The sequence below is a fragment of the Octopus bimaculoides genome, chromosome 25, assembly GCF_046866305.1.
Source record: "Octopus bimaculoides isolate indiv1 chromosome 25, ASM4686630v1, whole genome shotgun sequence".
Taxonomy (NCBI): Eukaryota; Metazoa; Mollusca; class Cephalopoda; order Octopoda; family Octopodidae; genus Octopus; species Octopus bimaculoides.
Genome location: NC_142952.1, coordinates 30,663,544 through 30,681,980, shown reverse-complemented (window position 1 = coordinate 30,681,980; position 18,437 = coordinate 30,663,544). Strand labels below are relative to the sequence as shown.

At 39.0% G+C, this 18,437-nt stretch overlaps 1 protein-coding gene and 1 non-coding gene across 5 annotated transcripts in view; both read right to left on the bottom strand.

The window, feature by feature from the left end:
* The window catches only part of LOC106877111 (uncharacterized), a 36,294-nt gene extending 20,023 nt beyond the window's left edge, over nucleotides 1-16,271 (bottom strand). The window contains exons 1-5 of one of the 4 annotated variants that reach the window (XM_089342076.1): nucleotides 16,151-16,271; nucleotides 15,330-15,472; nucleotides 10,609-11,249; nucleotides 7,042-7,088; nucleotides 2,433-2,512 (exon numbers count right to left, since the gene is read on the bottom strand). In XM_089342076.1, coding sequence (XP_089198202.1) covers nucleotides 2,433-2,512; nucleotides 7,042-7,088; nucleotides 10,609-11,164 — 683 coding nt within the window. In that variant the 5' untranslated portion in view covers nucleotides 11,165-11,249; nucleotides 15,330-15,472; nucleotides 16,151-16,271. Of the gene's footprint in view, nucleotides 1-2,432; nucleotides 2,513-7,041; nucleotides 7,089-9,125; nucleotides 9,615-10,608; nucleotides 11,250-15,329; nucleotides 15,473-16,150 lie in introns of those variants that run through there. The other 3 variants (XM_089342075.1, XM_089342074.1, XM_089342077.1) reach the window with 3 other exon arrangements.
* Nucleotides 2,174-2,292, bottom strand: LOC128250731 (5S ribosomal RNA). The gene has a single exon (XR_008266731.1). It is a non-coding gene; the product is annotated as a 5S ribosomal RNA (ribosomal RNA).
* Nucleotides 16,272-18,437: the final 2,166 nt, after the last annotated feature.

Below are 18,437 nucleotides of genomic sequence, written 5' to 3'. Positions count from 1 at the left end.
TTTTTGCATGTTCGTTTCCTACACATCTTTTTAAAAAAAATCTCTTGCCCTATTTTTTTCAGATTTACGTATCCGGGTCAAATTGTAAACGTTAATCAAATCCTTTTTCAGCACTACAATGTATTTTTCCATAAAGTGCAGGCGTATTTTAATCTTTTTTATGTTAACTCAATAAACTAAATGACAAGTTAAGAGAAGGTAAAAGAAGTTACGGGTCAAGTTGTAAACATTAACCGCGACTTTTTTGTCCACGGAAAGGCTCAAAGTGTCAAGAGTAGCCATATAAGAGAAATCAAAATCGCATTTGCCCGTCTTCTCTTTATGGAGAGGAAGCCATACTTGTGATATGTATGTGACTGGTTGCACCTGTCGTATGCGCATTGTAGTTTTTAACGAAGTCTGGGCTTTCGAGTGGTTACATATTTTCTTTATTTTATTCTGTATTTTCATGCCCCATGGAAATATGTATTTCATGACTAACTCTGTTTATCTTCTTTATATACAGGACGGGCGTAGTGTGTATGCTATTTAGTTTTTATTTCTAGAGAAAGAGCCAGTTTCTAGCACATCTAGGCTCCTTCACTGGAATTTGAACATCAGCAGGATAGTTGCGTACGTGTGTGTGTATCATCATCGTTTAACGTCCGCTTTCCATGCTAGCATGGGTTGGACGATTTGACTGAGGACTGGTGAAACCGGATGGCAACACCAGGCTCCAGTCTAATTTGGCAGAGTTTCTACAGCTGGATGCCCTTCCTAACGCCAGCCACTCAGAGAGTGTAGTGGGTGCTTTTACGTGTCACCCGCACGAAAACGGCCACGCTCGAAATGGTGTCTTTTATGTGCCACCCGCACAAGCCAGTCCAGGGGCACTGGCAACGATCTCCCTCGAAAATCCTACGGGAGCCAGTCAGGCGGTACTGGCAACGGCCACGCTCAAAATGGTGCATCTCATGTGCCACCCGCACAAGAACCAGTCCAGGGGCACTGGCAACGATCTTACTTGGCTTGCCGGGTCTTCTCACGCACAGCACATTTCCAAAGGTCTCGGTCAGTAGTCATCGCCTCGGTGAGGCCCAATGTACGAAGGTCTTGCCTCACCACCTCAGCCCAGGTCTTCCTGGGCCTACCTCTTCCACGGGTTCCCTCAACTGTTAGGGTGTGGCACTTTTTCACGCAGCTATCCTCATCCATTCTCACCACATGTCCATACCAGCGCAATCGTCTCTCTTGCACACCACAACTGATGCTTCTAATGTTCAGTTTTTCTCTCAAGATACTTACACTCTGACGGGTATTCACATTGACATTACACATCCAACGGAGCATACTGGCTTCATTCCTTGCGAGCTTACGTATGTCCTCAGCAGTTACAGCCCATGTTTCACTGCCATGTAGCATGGCTGTTCGTACGCATGCGTCATACAGTCTGCCTTTTACTCTGAGTGAGAGTCCCTTTGTCGCCAGCAGGGGTAAGAGCTCTCTAAACTTTGCCCAGGCTATTCTTATTCTAGCAGCTACACTTTCAGCGCACCCACCCCCACTACTAACTTGGTCGCCCAGATAGCGGAAGCTATCGACTACCTCTAGTTTTTCACCCTGGAATGAGATAGAAGTTGTTTCCGGGGGAAGTGCCACAAAAATGGTAGGTCTCCAAATACTTGCAAATGGAAGTTGGCTACCCGAGTAAAGCCTACGGAGACAACAAGGACGAGAGGAAGAAGAGTTTCGGCCCCTACTCCTCTACCGTTTTGACGTGGTGTATATATATATATGTGTGTGTTGTTGGCACTCCGTCACTTACGACGTCGAGGGCTCCAGCTGATCCGATCAACAGAACAGCCTGCTCGTGAAATTAACGTGTAAGTGGCTGACCACTCCACAGACACACGTGTACTCTTAATGTACTTCTCGGGGATATTCAGCGTGACACAGTGTGACAAGGCTGACCCTTCGAATTACAGGCACAACAGAAACAGGAAGTAAGAGTGAAACTTGCGGTGGAAGAGTACAGCAGGGTTCGCCACCATCCCCTGCCGGAGCCTCGTGGAGCTTTAGGTGTTTTCGCTCAATAAACACTCACAACGCCCGGTCTGGGAATCGAAACCGCGATCCTATGACCATGAGTCTGCTGCCCTAACCACTGGGTTGTTGCGCCTCCACAAGTAAGAAATGCTTACAGCACCTAGGTTTCCCAAGCGGTCACCCATCTAAGTACTAACTAGGCTCAATGTTGCTTAACTTCGGTGATCGGACGAGGACCGGTGCTTTCAACGTAATATGGCCGTAAGCATGTGTGTGTATATATGTGTTTGCTATATAAACAGACACATGGATATAAATATACATAGCTTGAAGCTAACTTTGGGATCAACAACAACAACAGTGACAATGGAATTAGCAACATCATCAAAAATATTAGAAATACTTACACTTCCTTCAATGCCTTTCTACCTTTTGGTGGCATATTTTGACGTGGAATCCTTTTTTCCACTTTAGCTGAAACTGGTGGCTTCAAAAATAAAAGAGAGACAAAAAACATTAATGTTTGGAAATTATTTTATGGCTTTGTGGCAAACCTGATATACCACACTTGATATATATATATATATAGGCGCAGGAGTGGCTGTGTGGTAAGTAGCTTGCTTACCAACCACATGGTTCCGGGTTCATTCCCACTGCGTGGCACCTTGGGCAAGTGTCTTCTACTATAGCCTCGGGCCGACCAAAGCCTTGTGAGTGGATTTGGTAGACGGAAACTGAAAGAAGCCTGTCGTATATATATATATATATATATATATATATATATATATATATATATATATATATGTATGTGTGTGTATATGTTTGTTGTGTGTCTATGTTTGTCCCCCCAACATCGCTTGACAACCAATGGTGGTGTGTTTACGTCCCCATAACTTAGCAGTTCGGCAAAAGAAACCGATAGAATATGTACTACGCTTCTAAAGAATAAGTCCTGGGGTCGATTTGCTCGACTAAAGGCGGTGCTCCAGCATGGCCGCAGTCAAATGACTGAAACAAGTAAAAGAGTAAAAGAGTATATATATATATATATATACATATATATATATATATATATATGTATATGTATATACACACACACATACATTTATATCTTCTTTTTCACTTGTTTCAATTATTAGATCCTTCGATAGTATGCGGCCATGCTAGAGACTGCATTGAGGAATTTTTAGCTGAATGAATCAACCTTCGTACTGTTTTTTTAAGCCAGCCTGATGACTATTCTATCAGTTTCTTTTGCTAAACCACTAAGTTACAGGGACGTAAACACATCAATACCAACAGTCAAGCGGTAGTGCAGAGCAAACACAAAGCATGCACACACACACACACACTTATATACAATGGGCTTCTTTCAGTTTCCTATTTCTTTATTGCCCACAAGGGGCTAAACATAGAGGGGACAAACAACGACAGACAAAGGGATTAAGTCGATTACATCAACTCCAGTGCATAAGTGGTACTTAATTTATTGACCCCGAAAGGATGAAAGGCAAAGTCGACCTCGGCAGAATTTGAACTCAGAATGTAACGGCAGACAAAATATCACTAAGCAAGAGTACATCAATATGCCAAATTTGAAAATTTTCAAGGCAGCGAGCTGGCAGAATCGTTAGCACGTCGGGCGAAACGCTTAGCAGTATTTCGTCTGCCGCTGAGTTCTGAGTTCAAATTCTGCCGAGGTCGACTTTGCCTTTCATCCTTTCGGGGTCGATAAATTAAGTATCAGTTGCATACTGGGATTGATCTAATTGACTGCCCCACCCACTCCCCCAAAATTTCAGGCCTGGTGCCTAGAGTAGAAAAGAAAAGAAAATTGAAAATTTTCACTGAATTTTTAAATTTAAAAATCCGTAACAGCAACAGAAAAGATCTTTCTCTCTCTCTCTCCCTCCCTCTCTCTCTCTCCCTCCCTCCCTCTCTCTCTCTCCCTCTCTCTCCCTCCCTCTCTCTCTCTACTGGTCTATCATATTTTCTCATGGTAAACTTTCTCACCCTCTATTAAAGTATATAGTTCACGCTGAGTGTGTGTGCATTTGTCAATGTATGTGTGTGTGTGTGTATGCATGTAGGGAATTTCATTACGCCAACAGAATGATTTTTAAAAAGCTATGTAAAAGATAATTTATTTTAATAGTAAATATGTTTTTTATTACACTTTTATGTGCCACCGGCACGAAGGCCAGTCAGGCAGTACTGGCAACGGCCACGCTCAAATAAAATACACCATTTGAGCGTGGCCGTTGCCAGTACCGCCTGACTGGCCTTCGTGCCGGTGGCACATAAAAGCACCCACAACACTCTCTGAGTGGTTGGCGTTAGGAAGGGCATCCAGCTGTAGAAACTCTGCCAAATCAGATTTGGAGCCTGGTGTAGCCATCCGGTTTCACCAGTCCTCAGTCAAATCGTCCAACTCATGCTAGCATGGAAAGCGGACGTTAAACGATGATGATGATGATGCACACACACACACACACACACACACACTCGTTTGGTGCAGGGTGGGGATTAAAGATTTAAATAACAAAAGTTTTTTATTTGTTGCTTAAATCCCAGTATTGGACTACTGCATCATCATTCCATAAAATGAGCTTGTGGGGAGAAAAATATTGAAAAACATCAATACATGTCAGAGTGACAAAGAAAGGAGGAAGGTACCAGGTGGTCGTGGGATGTGTTAGAAACACCAGCTAAATCACCCTTAAATCACACACCTTTCCACCTGAAAATTATCCTGAAATTAAGAAGAAAAAAAAAATTGCAGATTTGGATGGTCTGCACTTAAAAACTATGATTAAAGCAAATTTTGAAAAGAAGCTGAAATTTTAGGATTTATGAGGCAGGGGTATGTTAAATAAAAAATGTCTGGTTAAATTTCACTATTGTTTTTAAATTACATTTCATTTTCAATTTGAAAATAAAGGAAGTGGGGATTGTAATGGTGATTGCTGATTTTTTTCTTTTTTGGCCCCTAATGCATCTCCCATCATTTTAAGTGCATAGTGCAAAAAAAAAAAGAAAGACTGAAATTGGTACTGAGTGGGGGGAGGGGATGTTTGAAAAATTCATGAATTTTCAAAAAATTATTTTTTTTTTTATAAACATAGGGTTAGATGAGAGGCTGGTGAGAGCTGTACAAACCATGTACAGGGATGCTGTCAGTAGGATGAAGATCAGCAATGAACATAGTGATGAATTCAAGGTACAATTAGGGGTCCACTAAGGGTCGGTTATCAGCTCCTTCTTGTTCATCATAGTCCTCCAGGCAATAACAGAAGAATTTCAGACAGGCTGCCACTAGGAGCTCCTCTATGCTGGTGACTTTTTTCTTGTAGCTGAATCACTATCAGAACTGGAGAAGATGTTTCAGGTATGGAAGCAAGGTCTAGAATTGAAAGGCCACAGAGTTAACCTAACAAAAACCAAGGTCTTAGTAAATAAGAAGGCAGACAAATCACAATTCCCTTCAGGTAGATGGCCCTGCTTGATCTGTAGAGAAGATTTATCCGGTGTAAGCTATGGCCGCATAAGAGGTGCATAAGAGGCAGCGAGCTGGCAGAAACGTTAGCACGCCGGGCAAAATGCTTAGCAGTATTTCGTCTGCCGCTACGTTTTGAGTTCAAATTCCGCCGAGGACTACTTTGCCTTTCATCCTTTCGGGGTCGATAAAATAAATACCAGTTACACACTGGAGGCGATATAGTCGACTTAATCCCTTTGTCTGTCCTTGTTTGTCCCCTCTATGTTTAGCCTCTTGTGGGCAAGAAAGAAATAAGAGGTGCAGCTATATTAGAGGAAGGTTAACAGGGAGAATAGTGTTTTGTGTGGAAGATGCATTGAGAATGTACAGAAAAGAGACTCCATCAATAGCCAGGAGGGTAAGCTAGAGGTAGTTGATAGCTTCTGTTATCTAGGTGACCAAGTTAGTAGTAGAGGTGGGTGCTCCGAGAGCGTAGCTGTCAGAATAAGAATGGGTTGGGCAAAGTCCAGAGAGTTCCTACCTCTGCTGATAACAAAGGGCCTCTCCCTCAGAGTGAAAAGTAGATTGTATGATGCCTGTGTATGAACAGCTATGCTGCATGGTAGTGAAACATGGGCTGTGACAGCCGAGGACATGCGTAGGCTTGAAAAAAATGAAGGCAGTAGGCTTCACTGGATGAACAATGTGCATGTTTGACAGAGTGTAAACATCTTGAGAGAGAAGTTGGGCATATGAGGCATCAGATGTGGTGTTCAGAAGAGACGACTGCGCTGGTATGGTCATGTGATGTGTATGGATGAGGACAGCTGTGTAAAGTGCGAATCTCTAACTGTGAACGGAACCTGTGTTAGAGGTAGACCAAGGAAGACATGACGAGGTGGTGAAGCATGATCTTCAAACTTTGGGCCTCACAAAGGCAATGACTAGTGACCAAGACCTTTGGCAATATGCTGTGCTTGAGAAGACCGGTCAAGCCATGTGAAATCGTTGTGGATGATGCTGGTATCACGTAACTGGCACCTGTGCCAGAACCAAATAAAATGCATCTTTCAAACATTGGGCCTCATGAAGACAAAGTGGTTGATGCCGGTGACATGTGAAAAGCTCCTTTCGAGTGTTGGACCTCACAGAAGCGGTGACCAAGACCTTTGGCATTATGCTGTGCTCGAAGAAGATTGATCAAGCCAAGTAAAATTGCAGTCGTGGCAGATGCTGGTGTCACACAAATAGCACCTGTGCCGGTGGCACGTAAAAGCACCCATTACACTTTCAGAGTAGTTGGTATTCGGAAGGGCATCCAGATGTAGAAGCCATGCCAAATGTATAAATATATGTGTGTGTGTACATATATACATACATATATGAGTGAGTGTGTGTGTGTGTGCATACGTGTATCTACAAAAGTCACACTTTTATGTATGTAAGTATACATGCACGCACGCACACACACACATGTAATGTTTACTATCTCAGTATAAAATATGGAATGTTTCAAAAACCAAAATCCACTCGCTCACCTGTATGGCCTTTTGTTCCTCAGTGACACCCTCGTTTCCTTCAAATGCTGGAACAAAACAAACAACACATTATACTTTTTATAGTTGCATTTGGTTATTATTTGTGTAAGACTACTTTTATATGTTTTCTATTTGGAAAGAGATAAGAAATATATTTTACTTTTGAAGTGGGAATACATATTGATAAGCACGTCACTTATAACTTACTTATAATTGTTACCATTATACATAAATCCTCACTCCAGCTACATAAACGCTATAGTGAGAAATATATACTCTGAAACGCTAACGGATATTTTATGCGTGCATGTATGTTGAAGATAAATAAACTCGTGTTCTTTTAACCGCTATAAAAAATACACAGTTTTATAATTGCAGAAATAAATTTCATTAACAAGTTGAAGAACGTGAAGAAAGAGAAAATAATTACTAGATTATTTTATTTATGTACCTTTAGCATTTATAGTAGAATTGGAAAGTAAAGTAATTTTCTTGTAGAGAATTACGACTTAAAATTCACACTAGCTAATCCTTCATACTAACTACTAGAGTTCACAACAATTTAAATAAGTCTTGTTGGATTTTTATCATAGACATGGCATAAAAAATAGCCAATATCTCAATGAGTGAGCGTCATGGAGTTTAGTAACATCCAACTATCACTATTGTGAGAGTCGTGGAGTTTAGTGGCATCTAACGATCACCGAGTAATTTCCCAAAAATCAGGGATTTTGTAACTGCTCATATCCGAATTCTAAGAACCGTATTTCATGAAAGATTTCTTTGACGAAAGTTTAGAATTCGTATATGGGCATATATAAAGGAGAAACACTGGCTAAAAAAGGTCTTCACTCTTTCACTTTTTGTTGCATCGTTGCCTTTATTGAATTCATAAAGCAAAATATGCCAAATATGTTCCTTTGTCACTTCCATTATAGCTTTGAAAAAATAACTGAACTCTTCAAAACTTGCACTAAGAATAAGTACATGGTAAAATTACTACCTGCTTTTATTATCCTGTCCCCCTCTGACTTTTAGTTCATGCAACTGAAAAGACTGCACTATTTACAGGATAACCCCATATATATATATATATATCTGCCCTAACTCTTCGAAACGCCAGTGTTAGAATGGTGGCAGCTGATGAAGGAAATGTTCTCTATGTGGCCTGTGTGTTTTCTGTACTCTGTTTATCATTTTGTCTACGTTTTGCATCTATATATACAGGTAGATGTAGGTATGTACATACATGTACGGATATATGCATATACTCACATATTATTTATATATATATATATATATATATATATATATATCCTTTCATTTGTTTACTTGTTTCAGTCATTTGATTGTGGCTGTGCTGGAAGAATTTTGGTCGGATGAACTGACTCCAGGAATTACTTTTAAGCCTGGTACTCATTCTATCAGTCTCTTAAGCTGAGCCACTGGGTTACAGGGATGTAATCACACCAACACTGGTTGTCAAGCGGGGGGGGGGGGGGGCCCAAACAGCCACAGGCACACATGTATGTATATATGTATATGTGTGTGTGCTTGTATATGTGTATATATGTGTGTGTGTGTATATATATATATATATATATATATATATAGATAGATAGATATATATATATATATATATAATCGTGCCTCATCCTGAACATTTAACAAAGAAACATCATCATCATCATCGTTTAACGTCCGCTTTCCATGCTAGCATGGGTTGGACGATTTGACTGAGGACTGGTGAACCAGATGGCAACACCAGGCTCCAATCTGATTTGGCAGAGTTTCTACAGCTGGATGCCCTTCCTAACGCCAACCACTCAGAGAGTGTAGTGGGTGCTTTTACGTGTCACTCGCACGAAGGCCAGTCAGGCGGTACTGGCAACGGCCACGCTCAAGATGGTGTATTTTATGTGCCACTCGTACAAGAGCCAGTCCAGGGGCACTGGCAACGATCTCGCTCGAAGGTCCTTACACATGCTGCTGGCACAAGTGCCAGAAAGGTGACGCTGGGCACAGGTGCCATCACGATAAAGTAAAAAAAGTTTCAGAGCATTAGAAAACATGGTCAAACTTACATCGCCCAGATAATTCTTGATAACATTGTTGAAATTCTTCGTTAATTATTCTCACTTTTAGCTTCACCATCTTCAGGTGAAATTTCTGCTTTATGTCTTGTGTGATAAGAGACTCTTGGAGAAAGTGGAGAAGCTTCCCACTTGTGTACATTTCCCAAAGATCTAACAAACCATTCACTGTAGAGCAATGGAACCAGAGATGAATACTTCCATTGGTGATGTCAGTAAGTACCCGGCCTTTGCTGCACAGTTTTTTCCTTAACTTACACAGTTTAAGCCACTTTTTAATACGCTTGTATGTGCCGTCAAATTGTTTTTTAAACTGCTTATAAGCTTCACGAGAGTTGTCTTGCGGTTTGATCTTGCATAGCCATGACCTAATTACGTCATACATCTCATCCATCTCGTCATCTAAGTTCATTTGCTTTTCTTTTCCTTTACAGTCAGAACTGGTTGTGTTCTCAATGTCAACACGCACGCTTATCTCCCCTGCAAGAAAAAAAAACCAGACTCTTTTGGTTTTTTTTTTTTTTAGTTTTAAAATATTTGCTAATAGTATTCCCACCACAAAATATCAGAAAAATGGACAAAAACAGCACACACACACAACACGGTCACTCGCCAGCAATAAGCACTGAAACAAACCATTCATATGAATGCGTGTTTGCATTTGTCCCCTTGCTACCACTAGACAATCTAGTGTTGGTTTGTTTACATCCCCTTAACTTAGTGGTTAAACAGAAGAAAAAATAAGTATTGGTTTAAGTTTCTTTAACTAAGGTGGTGCCCCAGAATAACTGCATTCCACAATGACTGAAACAAGGGAAATATAAAAGATGATATACATCTTTATATGTGTGTGTGTGTGTGTGTGTGTGTCTTTCATGTGGGTGTATGTGTGTACATAAGGGTTTTCTTTTTACAAGTGGAGGTATAAAGAGGATAAAAATTGAAAATGAACTTGGTGTCTTTAACAAGATTTATTTGCATTTACTTAACCGGTTTCACAATTACCTGATTTTCAATAGTAGTGTGAAATGCAAGGAGCTGGAGCTCTGCCACATTTACCTCAAGTATAGCCTCAGGTCCTTCCAATATGAACTATTTTTGAAAATTGTGGAATTATGAAACTATGCATTTTCCATCCTTTCTTTTCCTTATATATAGCATGAGTACACACACATACATATAAAGTGGCCTCTTTCAGGTTCCATCTACCAAATTCACTCACAAGGATTTGGTCAGCCCAAACTATGGTAAATGACACTTGACCAAGGTGTCATACAGCAGGACTGAGTCAGAAACCATGTAAGTAGAAAGTGAGATTCTTAACCATACAGCCATGCCTATCAGTACACCTATGTATGCCTCAGTGTGTGCGTGTGCATGTGTAAGAAAGACTGAGTGTATGTTTGTAAGAGAAAGTGTTGTGGAGTGTTTATGAAAGAAAGAGCGTGTCTGTATTTGTGTGTGAAGAAATTACCTGGTTTCCGTTTTCGTTTCTCAGTAGATGTCAGTAACTTGGCCAAATGTTTTTGCTCAGTTTTCTTCAGGGTCTCTACAAGTACACTAAATGCCTTATCTGACTTGCACCTCACCAAAGAAATGAGTATTTCATTCATAGACATACGGCTTCCTTTACTCTTAACTAAGTCCACCTCATAGCTTGTTAATACTTTCTTTGCCAATAAAAAAATGAGTACATTGTCAGGAATCATATTTTCCACCAACTCCGCAGAAGAGTCATTCAGGCGTGTCTTGTGTTCTGGAGTCATCATCTCTTCATCATCATCATCATCATCTGTCGAGTCATCAACGTATGGCTTCAGCTGTGAATTGCTCACATTGGGAAGTTTCTTGGTGCGTTTTTTAGACGCCTGTACAGTGCCTGATGTACTAGGCAAAATATTATGGATGCCTGTTGAAAAGTTCTCTTGCTCAGGCATGCTCATTGCACTTTTCTTTGATCTACTTTTGCATACATCATTTTCCTTGTTTTTCTGCGATGGCAGGAGATTCTTCTTCTTCTTAGATCCCATTTCTTTCTGTTCTTTAGTCTGCTCTGATATATTCTCACTACCAGCAAATGATAGAATTTTTCAAAAGGTTGTATATTCTGGGTATCTGAAAGATAACCAAAAATTAATAAATATTGTGAAAAGGGTGGGGAATGAATAGAAGATTGGCTCAGTGGTGAGGATACATAATTCAACAACTTAATTCAAACAGGAAAATGGTTGCATGGTTAAAAAGCTCCTTCACAACCAAGTGCTTTAATTCAGACTCACAGTACAGCAACTATCATGTGTGTGTGTGTATATCTATAAGTACACATATATTTTTATATACATTTATATTTTGTATATCTTTAATTTTAATTTAATTATAATTCAAAATGATTACTGTGTCATATTAAACATATATCTTTCAGAAATTTGAATATTGATTTCTTGTGAATATTGTTAATAATTTTATTAATAATATAAAAACATATATATATATATATACATGCATACATAAACATATATATAGAGTTGAAGAATAATTCATGAACAATTTTTTCAAATTTAAAAATGCATTGACAAAATATTTTAAGTTATTTGAAAAAGAATTTTTTGCTCAACAAGATATTGTTTTGATTTCTTAATTTTATTGATTTTTGTGTATTTTCAGATCATTAAAATAGAATATCAAGTGGACAAAACTGAGCATTTCCGACAGCATTTGCTTTTCACTTGGGTATGTACCTAAGGCCTGGAGGCGCAATGGCCCAGTGGTTAAGGCAGCGGACTCGCGATCATAGGATCGCGGTTTCGATTCCCAGACCGGGCGTTGTGAGTGTTTATTGAGCGAAAACACCTAAAGCTCCACGAGGCTCAGGCAGGGGATGGTGGCGAACCCTGCTGTACTCTTTCACCACAACTTTCTCTCTCTTTCTTCCTGTTTCTGTTGTGCCTGAATTTCAAAGAGCCAGCCTTGTCACACTGTGTCACGTTGAATATCCCCGAGAACTACGTTAAGGGTACACGTGTCTGTGGAGTGGTCAGCCACTTGCACGTTAATTTCACGAGCAGGCTGTTCCGTTGATCAGATCAACTGGAACCCTCGACGTCGTAAGCGACGGAGTGCCAACAACCTACCTAAGGCCTATAGCGTATCAAAAACAACCATACCATCCAATTCATCTCTGATCTTTTTTCCTATTATGCTAACGATGAATTATGCTTTACCGTTTCAGTCACTGGAGTGTGGGCCATGCGAAGGCACCTTTAAAAATGGCGAAGGGTAAAGTGTGTGCACACCCACCATTTCCGATATTTTTTAATTTTATTTTTATTCCAAAATATGTTTTCAATATCAAATACGATTTTGCCCCAAAAATCACATTTTCAAAATTTTAATCCCCTCACCCACAATTCCTTAATTTTTAACTTTTATTCTAGTTCTTTTTTTTATTCCACATATAAAAATACAGAGATTATGAATCTGGGAATATTCTTTTTTTTTATAAAGAATAAAAGTTTAGAATGGTATAACAATGCACTATAGAACAAAAATGGACTATATACCTGTTGTAAGTTGGTTATCTATAGTCTGATGATATTTCGGAATTACAATTCCTTCTTCAGATCTTCTTTGCTGGAGTCAGAGAAGGAATTGTAATTCCGAAATATCAGACTATAGATAACCAAATTACAACAGGTATATAGTCCATTTTTGTTCTATAGTGCATTGTTGTACCATTCTAAACTTTTTATTCTTTACAAACAATACACAATGCTTCAAGTGAACTACAATACTCTCCTACCTTTTTTTTTTTAATTTTAATTTATCTTAAAGAAACACTCAAGGTCCCTTCCTCCATGTCGCCCACCCATCATATCCCCACTTTCAAAAAGCTAAAGATGCCAGATGTTTCACTTTCGTCTGATGGATGGTGTGCACATGCTTTACCTTCGCCTTAAAAGCCACCATTTCTGATCAGAACGCCCAAATAAGTTGGATTTTCTGTTTCAGCAGGGATTTTTCCACTTTTTTCACTGTGGCATTCAAAAATGATTGGATGGAAGGGCATATGTTTTATACTCTTTTACTTGTTTCAGTCATTTGACTGAGGCCATGCTGGAGCACCACCTTTAGTCGAGCAAATCGACCCCAGGACTTATTCTTTGTCAGCCTAGTACTTATTCTATCGGTCTCCTTTGCCGAACCGCTAAGTTACGGGGACGTAAACACACCAGCATCGGTTGTCAAGCGATGTTGGGGGGACAAAGACAGACACAAACACACATATATATACGACGGGCTTCTTTTCAGTTTCCATCTACCAAATCCACTCACAAGGCTTTGGTCGGCCCGAGGCTATAGTAGAAGACACTTGCCCAAGGTGCCACGCAGTGGGACTGAACCCAGAACCATGTGGTTGGTAAGCAAGCTACTTACCACACAGCCACTCCTGTGCCCTTGTTCCCTCCCACCCCAATCTGGACCCATTTTGGCCAATTTTTCCTGTGTTTTTTTCTGTTTTGCATTATGCACTTAAAAAACATGGTAAAAAAATGTTAATCTTTTCAGAGGAAAAAGTATGTGATTTAAGGGCGATTTGGTTGTTGTTTCTAGCACATCCAAGGATCACCATCCTTTTTTCTTTCTGACTCAAATATATACTCTTTACTCTTTTACTTGTTTCAGTCATTTGACTGCGGCCATGCTGGAGCACCGCCTTTTAGTCGAGCAAATCGACCCCAGGACTTATTCTTTGTAAGCCTAGTACTTATTCTATCGGTCTCTTTTTGCCGAACCGCTAAGTTACAGGGACATAAACACACCACTATCGGTTGTCAAGTGTTGATGGGGGGGGACAAACACAGACACAAATACACACACACATATATATATATATATATATATATATATACACATATATATGATGGGCTTCTTTCAGTTTCCGTCTACCAAATCCACTCACAATGCTTTGGTCGGCCCGAGGCTATAGTAGCAGACACTTGCCCAAGGTGCCACGCAGTGGGACTGAACCCGGAACCATGTGGTTGGTAAGCAAGCTACTTACCACACAGCCACGCCTGCGCCTGTTGATGTTTTTCAATATCTTTCCCCATAAAAACACTTATACTATAAAAAAAAGTAAAAAACCTTGAAAATTTATGATTTTTTTTAGCCCCACTCCCTTTCTTCCCATTTGTTTCTGTTTATAATTCTAAAACATTGGAGAGCTTGACAAGGTTATAGCTGGGATTTATCCAGAGTTTTTAAAAAGAGGTAAGTAAAAGATGATTTATTTTGATAACAATTTTCTGTTAGAAAATGTTTTTTCTTACACATACAAGGATTTGCTTGGTTGGGGTTAAGAGTAAAAATTTAAATTACCATTTTTACTTGTATCCCAGCCATGGGTGATGCGTATGTTACTTTGGCATCATCATTCCATAAAATGTGTTTGTGGGAAGAAAAATAGGCAAGACTTCCTTTTGTATGCCCCCAAAAGCACCCCTTTTTTTTTTTTAATTTCTTTTGTTCTATACAAATCCCCGTTTTTGGCAATGGAGAATACAAATCTTTTTTCAGAAATTCTTTTTTTTTTTTCGAAATATACAGAAAAATAGAGATTATGATTCTGAAAAAAATTTACAAAAATTTTTCTAATTACGGTTAGGGCTAGGGTTAGGGTTGGGGTTGGGTGACGAAAAAAAGTGAAAAATGAAGAAATTGGGGGAAAGGGGTGGGGGTGGGGGTCAAAAAATTTCAAAATTCCGATATTTGGCAATTTTCTGGAATCTCCGAAAACGTGGGTTTTTGACAAAGAAAATTTTTTAAAACAATTATTTGCGAGAAAATGAGGTGGTGGGGACGTGACGGGAGGAAGTCTTTCAGAAAAATATTGGAAAACATCAATAGGTGTGAGTGAAAAAGAAACAAGGAAGGAGATCTTGGGATGTGCTAGAAACAACAGCCAGATCTCCCTTACATCACACATTTTCCTCTGAAAATATTTCTCCCATGGATTTTGATTGCATAGTGAAAAAAAAAATTTTTAATTGCCCTAATTTCCAGCTTATGTGGGCCGTCTGATCCGAAATTCCTTCCCCCTTCTCGCCCCCTTGGGGGGAAGAAAGTCAGATCGTGTGAATTTTCCGAAATTCCTATCACTGAATCTCGGAAAAAGTTTTAGTTTTTATAACAGACCTGTGAATATACTTCAATCTACAGGATCTCAGCGACATCTGTTGAAAATATATAAGGTCATCAAACAAGGGACGATTCTATATTCTGATTGTTGGAGTGCGTACAATGGGGTTACCGAAATAGATGTGATACCAAAATACACCCTGGAAGAACGTAAAACAATGTTTTAAGCGTAAGATGGGGAAGATTCAACAAAAAAGAAATTATTTACTTTGTTTTTAAAAAAAAACCCTCATACATGTTTTGCGCATACACGCATTCGTGCTAGATACTCATTGTAGGATCGACTATTCACGACTAGCTAGCGCGGATGCGCGCACCGGGACCACTCTTTTCGAATGGTACCTCTGTGTCCATATGTAATTATGTATCTGTCATCGGATACATTCAGTTAACTTGCATAAATTTTTCGACACACCGATTATCATCCCCCAATGAACAGAACAAAAATGTCCAAACGAAACAGGAAAAGGATCACATTCCCTCATAACAAAGAGCAATAGTTTTTTTTTAAACATTTGTCGCCTGTAGAAGCTTTTGATTTCTAGTTTACTTGGATTCCTCCTTATAACCATTCTATGTTTAAAAAATCCAAAATGGTTTTCTAATTAAATATTATTAGGAATTGTATTTAAAAGATCGCCAAACTGGCTAGAATATTTTGTTTATTATAGAAGTATAAACATGTTAGGCTAGAAACAAACAAAAAAAAGGACGGCGAACGACGTGGCCGCCTTACATTCACACTCTCACTTAACAAAGAATCGCTAAAAATAGCAGTTATAAAATGAAATTATAAATATCCATGCACATGAACTGACCTGCAAAACTTCCAGCGTACGCTGTTACTGATTTATATTTCCCCCACTTGTTTTATTTTTCTATCTTTGACAATAGAAGAGTTATAGGAATTATCCAATCAACGGACGGCCTGAAGTTTGCCGGGCAGGTATGGTCAATCACATCGATGCCAGTGTTTCACACTGGTACACTGGTACTTAAAAAGAACCAGTAAGTATATAACCAGCTTCCGAAAGGGTCAAGACTGCCTTTTGTATTCCCCCCTCCCCCCACACCCACCCCAAAAAAAACATACCTTTTTTTTTTCTACACAAATCCCCGTTTTCGGCTACGGAGAATACGAATTTTTTTCATTTTTTACCTTTTTTCAGAATTTTATTTATTTATTTATTTATTTTTCAAAATATGCGGAAAAATACGGAGATTATGATTCTGAAAAGAATTTCCAAAAATCTTTGTACTTAGGGTTAGGGTTGGGGTTTTAGGGTTAGGGTTAGGATTTGCGGGTGAGGGTAAAGGTTTTAGGATTAGGGTTAGGGTTAGGGTTAAGGTTTTAGGGTTAGGGTTTTAAGGTTAGAGTTTTAGGGTTAGGGTTAAGGTTTTATGATTAGGGCTAGGGTACACAGTGCTATTGAATCAAGGGTTTTATTTAAAGTGAAAACTTTATGCTTGGAATGACCAATTTTAGATACTATTGGATTTTACTCACAAGGTATTGGAATCTTATATGTATACCATTCTGCCTAAATAATGGATCTACAATGCGTATCTCACATCTATTTTCATTCCTCCACGTGCATACATGTACATACTCACACACAACACATACGTATTAATCTATGTACACTCATACGATTATATATATAACTACATATATGTATTTCAGTATCATGCATCTCAACATGTATGTATGGATTTCTACATGTAAATGAGAGAAAGGGGTGATTATAAATGGGTGCTCCCGAGTGGAATCTGGGTGTTACCCCATTCGGATTTACGGTTGATGGTGGGTTTGTATTGCTGTATACAGACAGCTTCAGTGACTTGTCTCAGCATTGCATCAGTGGGATGTGTAGATAAGATGTCTAATCTAAGACTCCTTAAGGAGAGCCATTGTGACAGTCTAATTGTAGCGGAAACCATACCATTGTATTTTGAAAGTTAGTCACCCAGTTGAACATTTACGTGCTTGCTTGAAGATATGTATAAATGTGTGTGTGTGTGCGAATGTTTGTATATGATGCGTTTGTTAATTTTCACATTCCCAACACACCCAACCTGTAAAGAAAACCGTTGCATTTTGAAAATCTGTTGCCCAATCAAATTTAAATGTTTATTCCTTGCATTGTTTACGCTTCGGTTTTGTTTGGGGCTATAGTAGAAGACAAGGGTGCCATTGCAGTGGAATTGAACCTAAAATCATATGGCTTGAAAGCACATCCCTTTCTTACAAGACATCCTTGTTTGTACCTCTACACACACAAGCATAAACATATGTTATATATCGTATGTGCATGTTTGCATGTGTGTATGGGTAATCTTCCGGATCTTTTTTAAAACGGGGGCCACATTTTTCATTAATGTTTTACGTAGTGTTTTTGGTACCGAAAGACTTTCAAACTTCGTATACTTATCTATTTTGTGTTATAGAACAGAAAAATATTTTTGTATTCGAATTTATTTCATGTAAAAAATTGTCTTATTTCGATAATTTCAACCAATCACTGACGTCCATTCAGTCGATATACATTAAGTGCCGACTACATAAACAAACGATTCTTCGTTTTATTTGCTTTTTTCATTTTAAATTTGCTTTAACCCTAACCCTAACCCTAACCCTAACCCTAGGGTTAGGGTTAGGATTAATTGTTTCAGAATCGTTTGTTTATGTAGTCGACACTTAATGTATATCGGCTGAATGGACGTCAGTGATTGGTTGAAATTACAGAAATACGACAACTTTAACATGGAATAATTTATGGATTTCTTTTTTTTTAAAGAAGACTAAGAGAAAAAGATGTTTTATATGACCCATTCTACCAGTGTTCCAAGTTTCAAAGTGTTTCGTTAATGAAAAATGTGGCTCCCGTTTTAAAAAAGATCCAATCTTCCAGTTTAGGGCGGTAAAAAAGTAAATAAAAATATACAAGGGAAATAACTTAACCGTCTTACTAGTATTATCCGTACACAAAATGTTGGAATGGTGTGCGCGCCGTCGGCTTATTAGGAATAAGTTTACCTGCGAGGATTGTTTAGTACCATGTGGACTTGTTAAAAAAAAAAAACACGTGTGTGATTTATTTATAA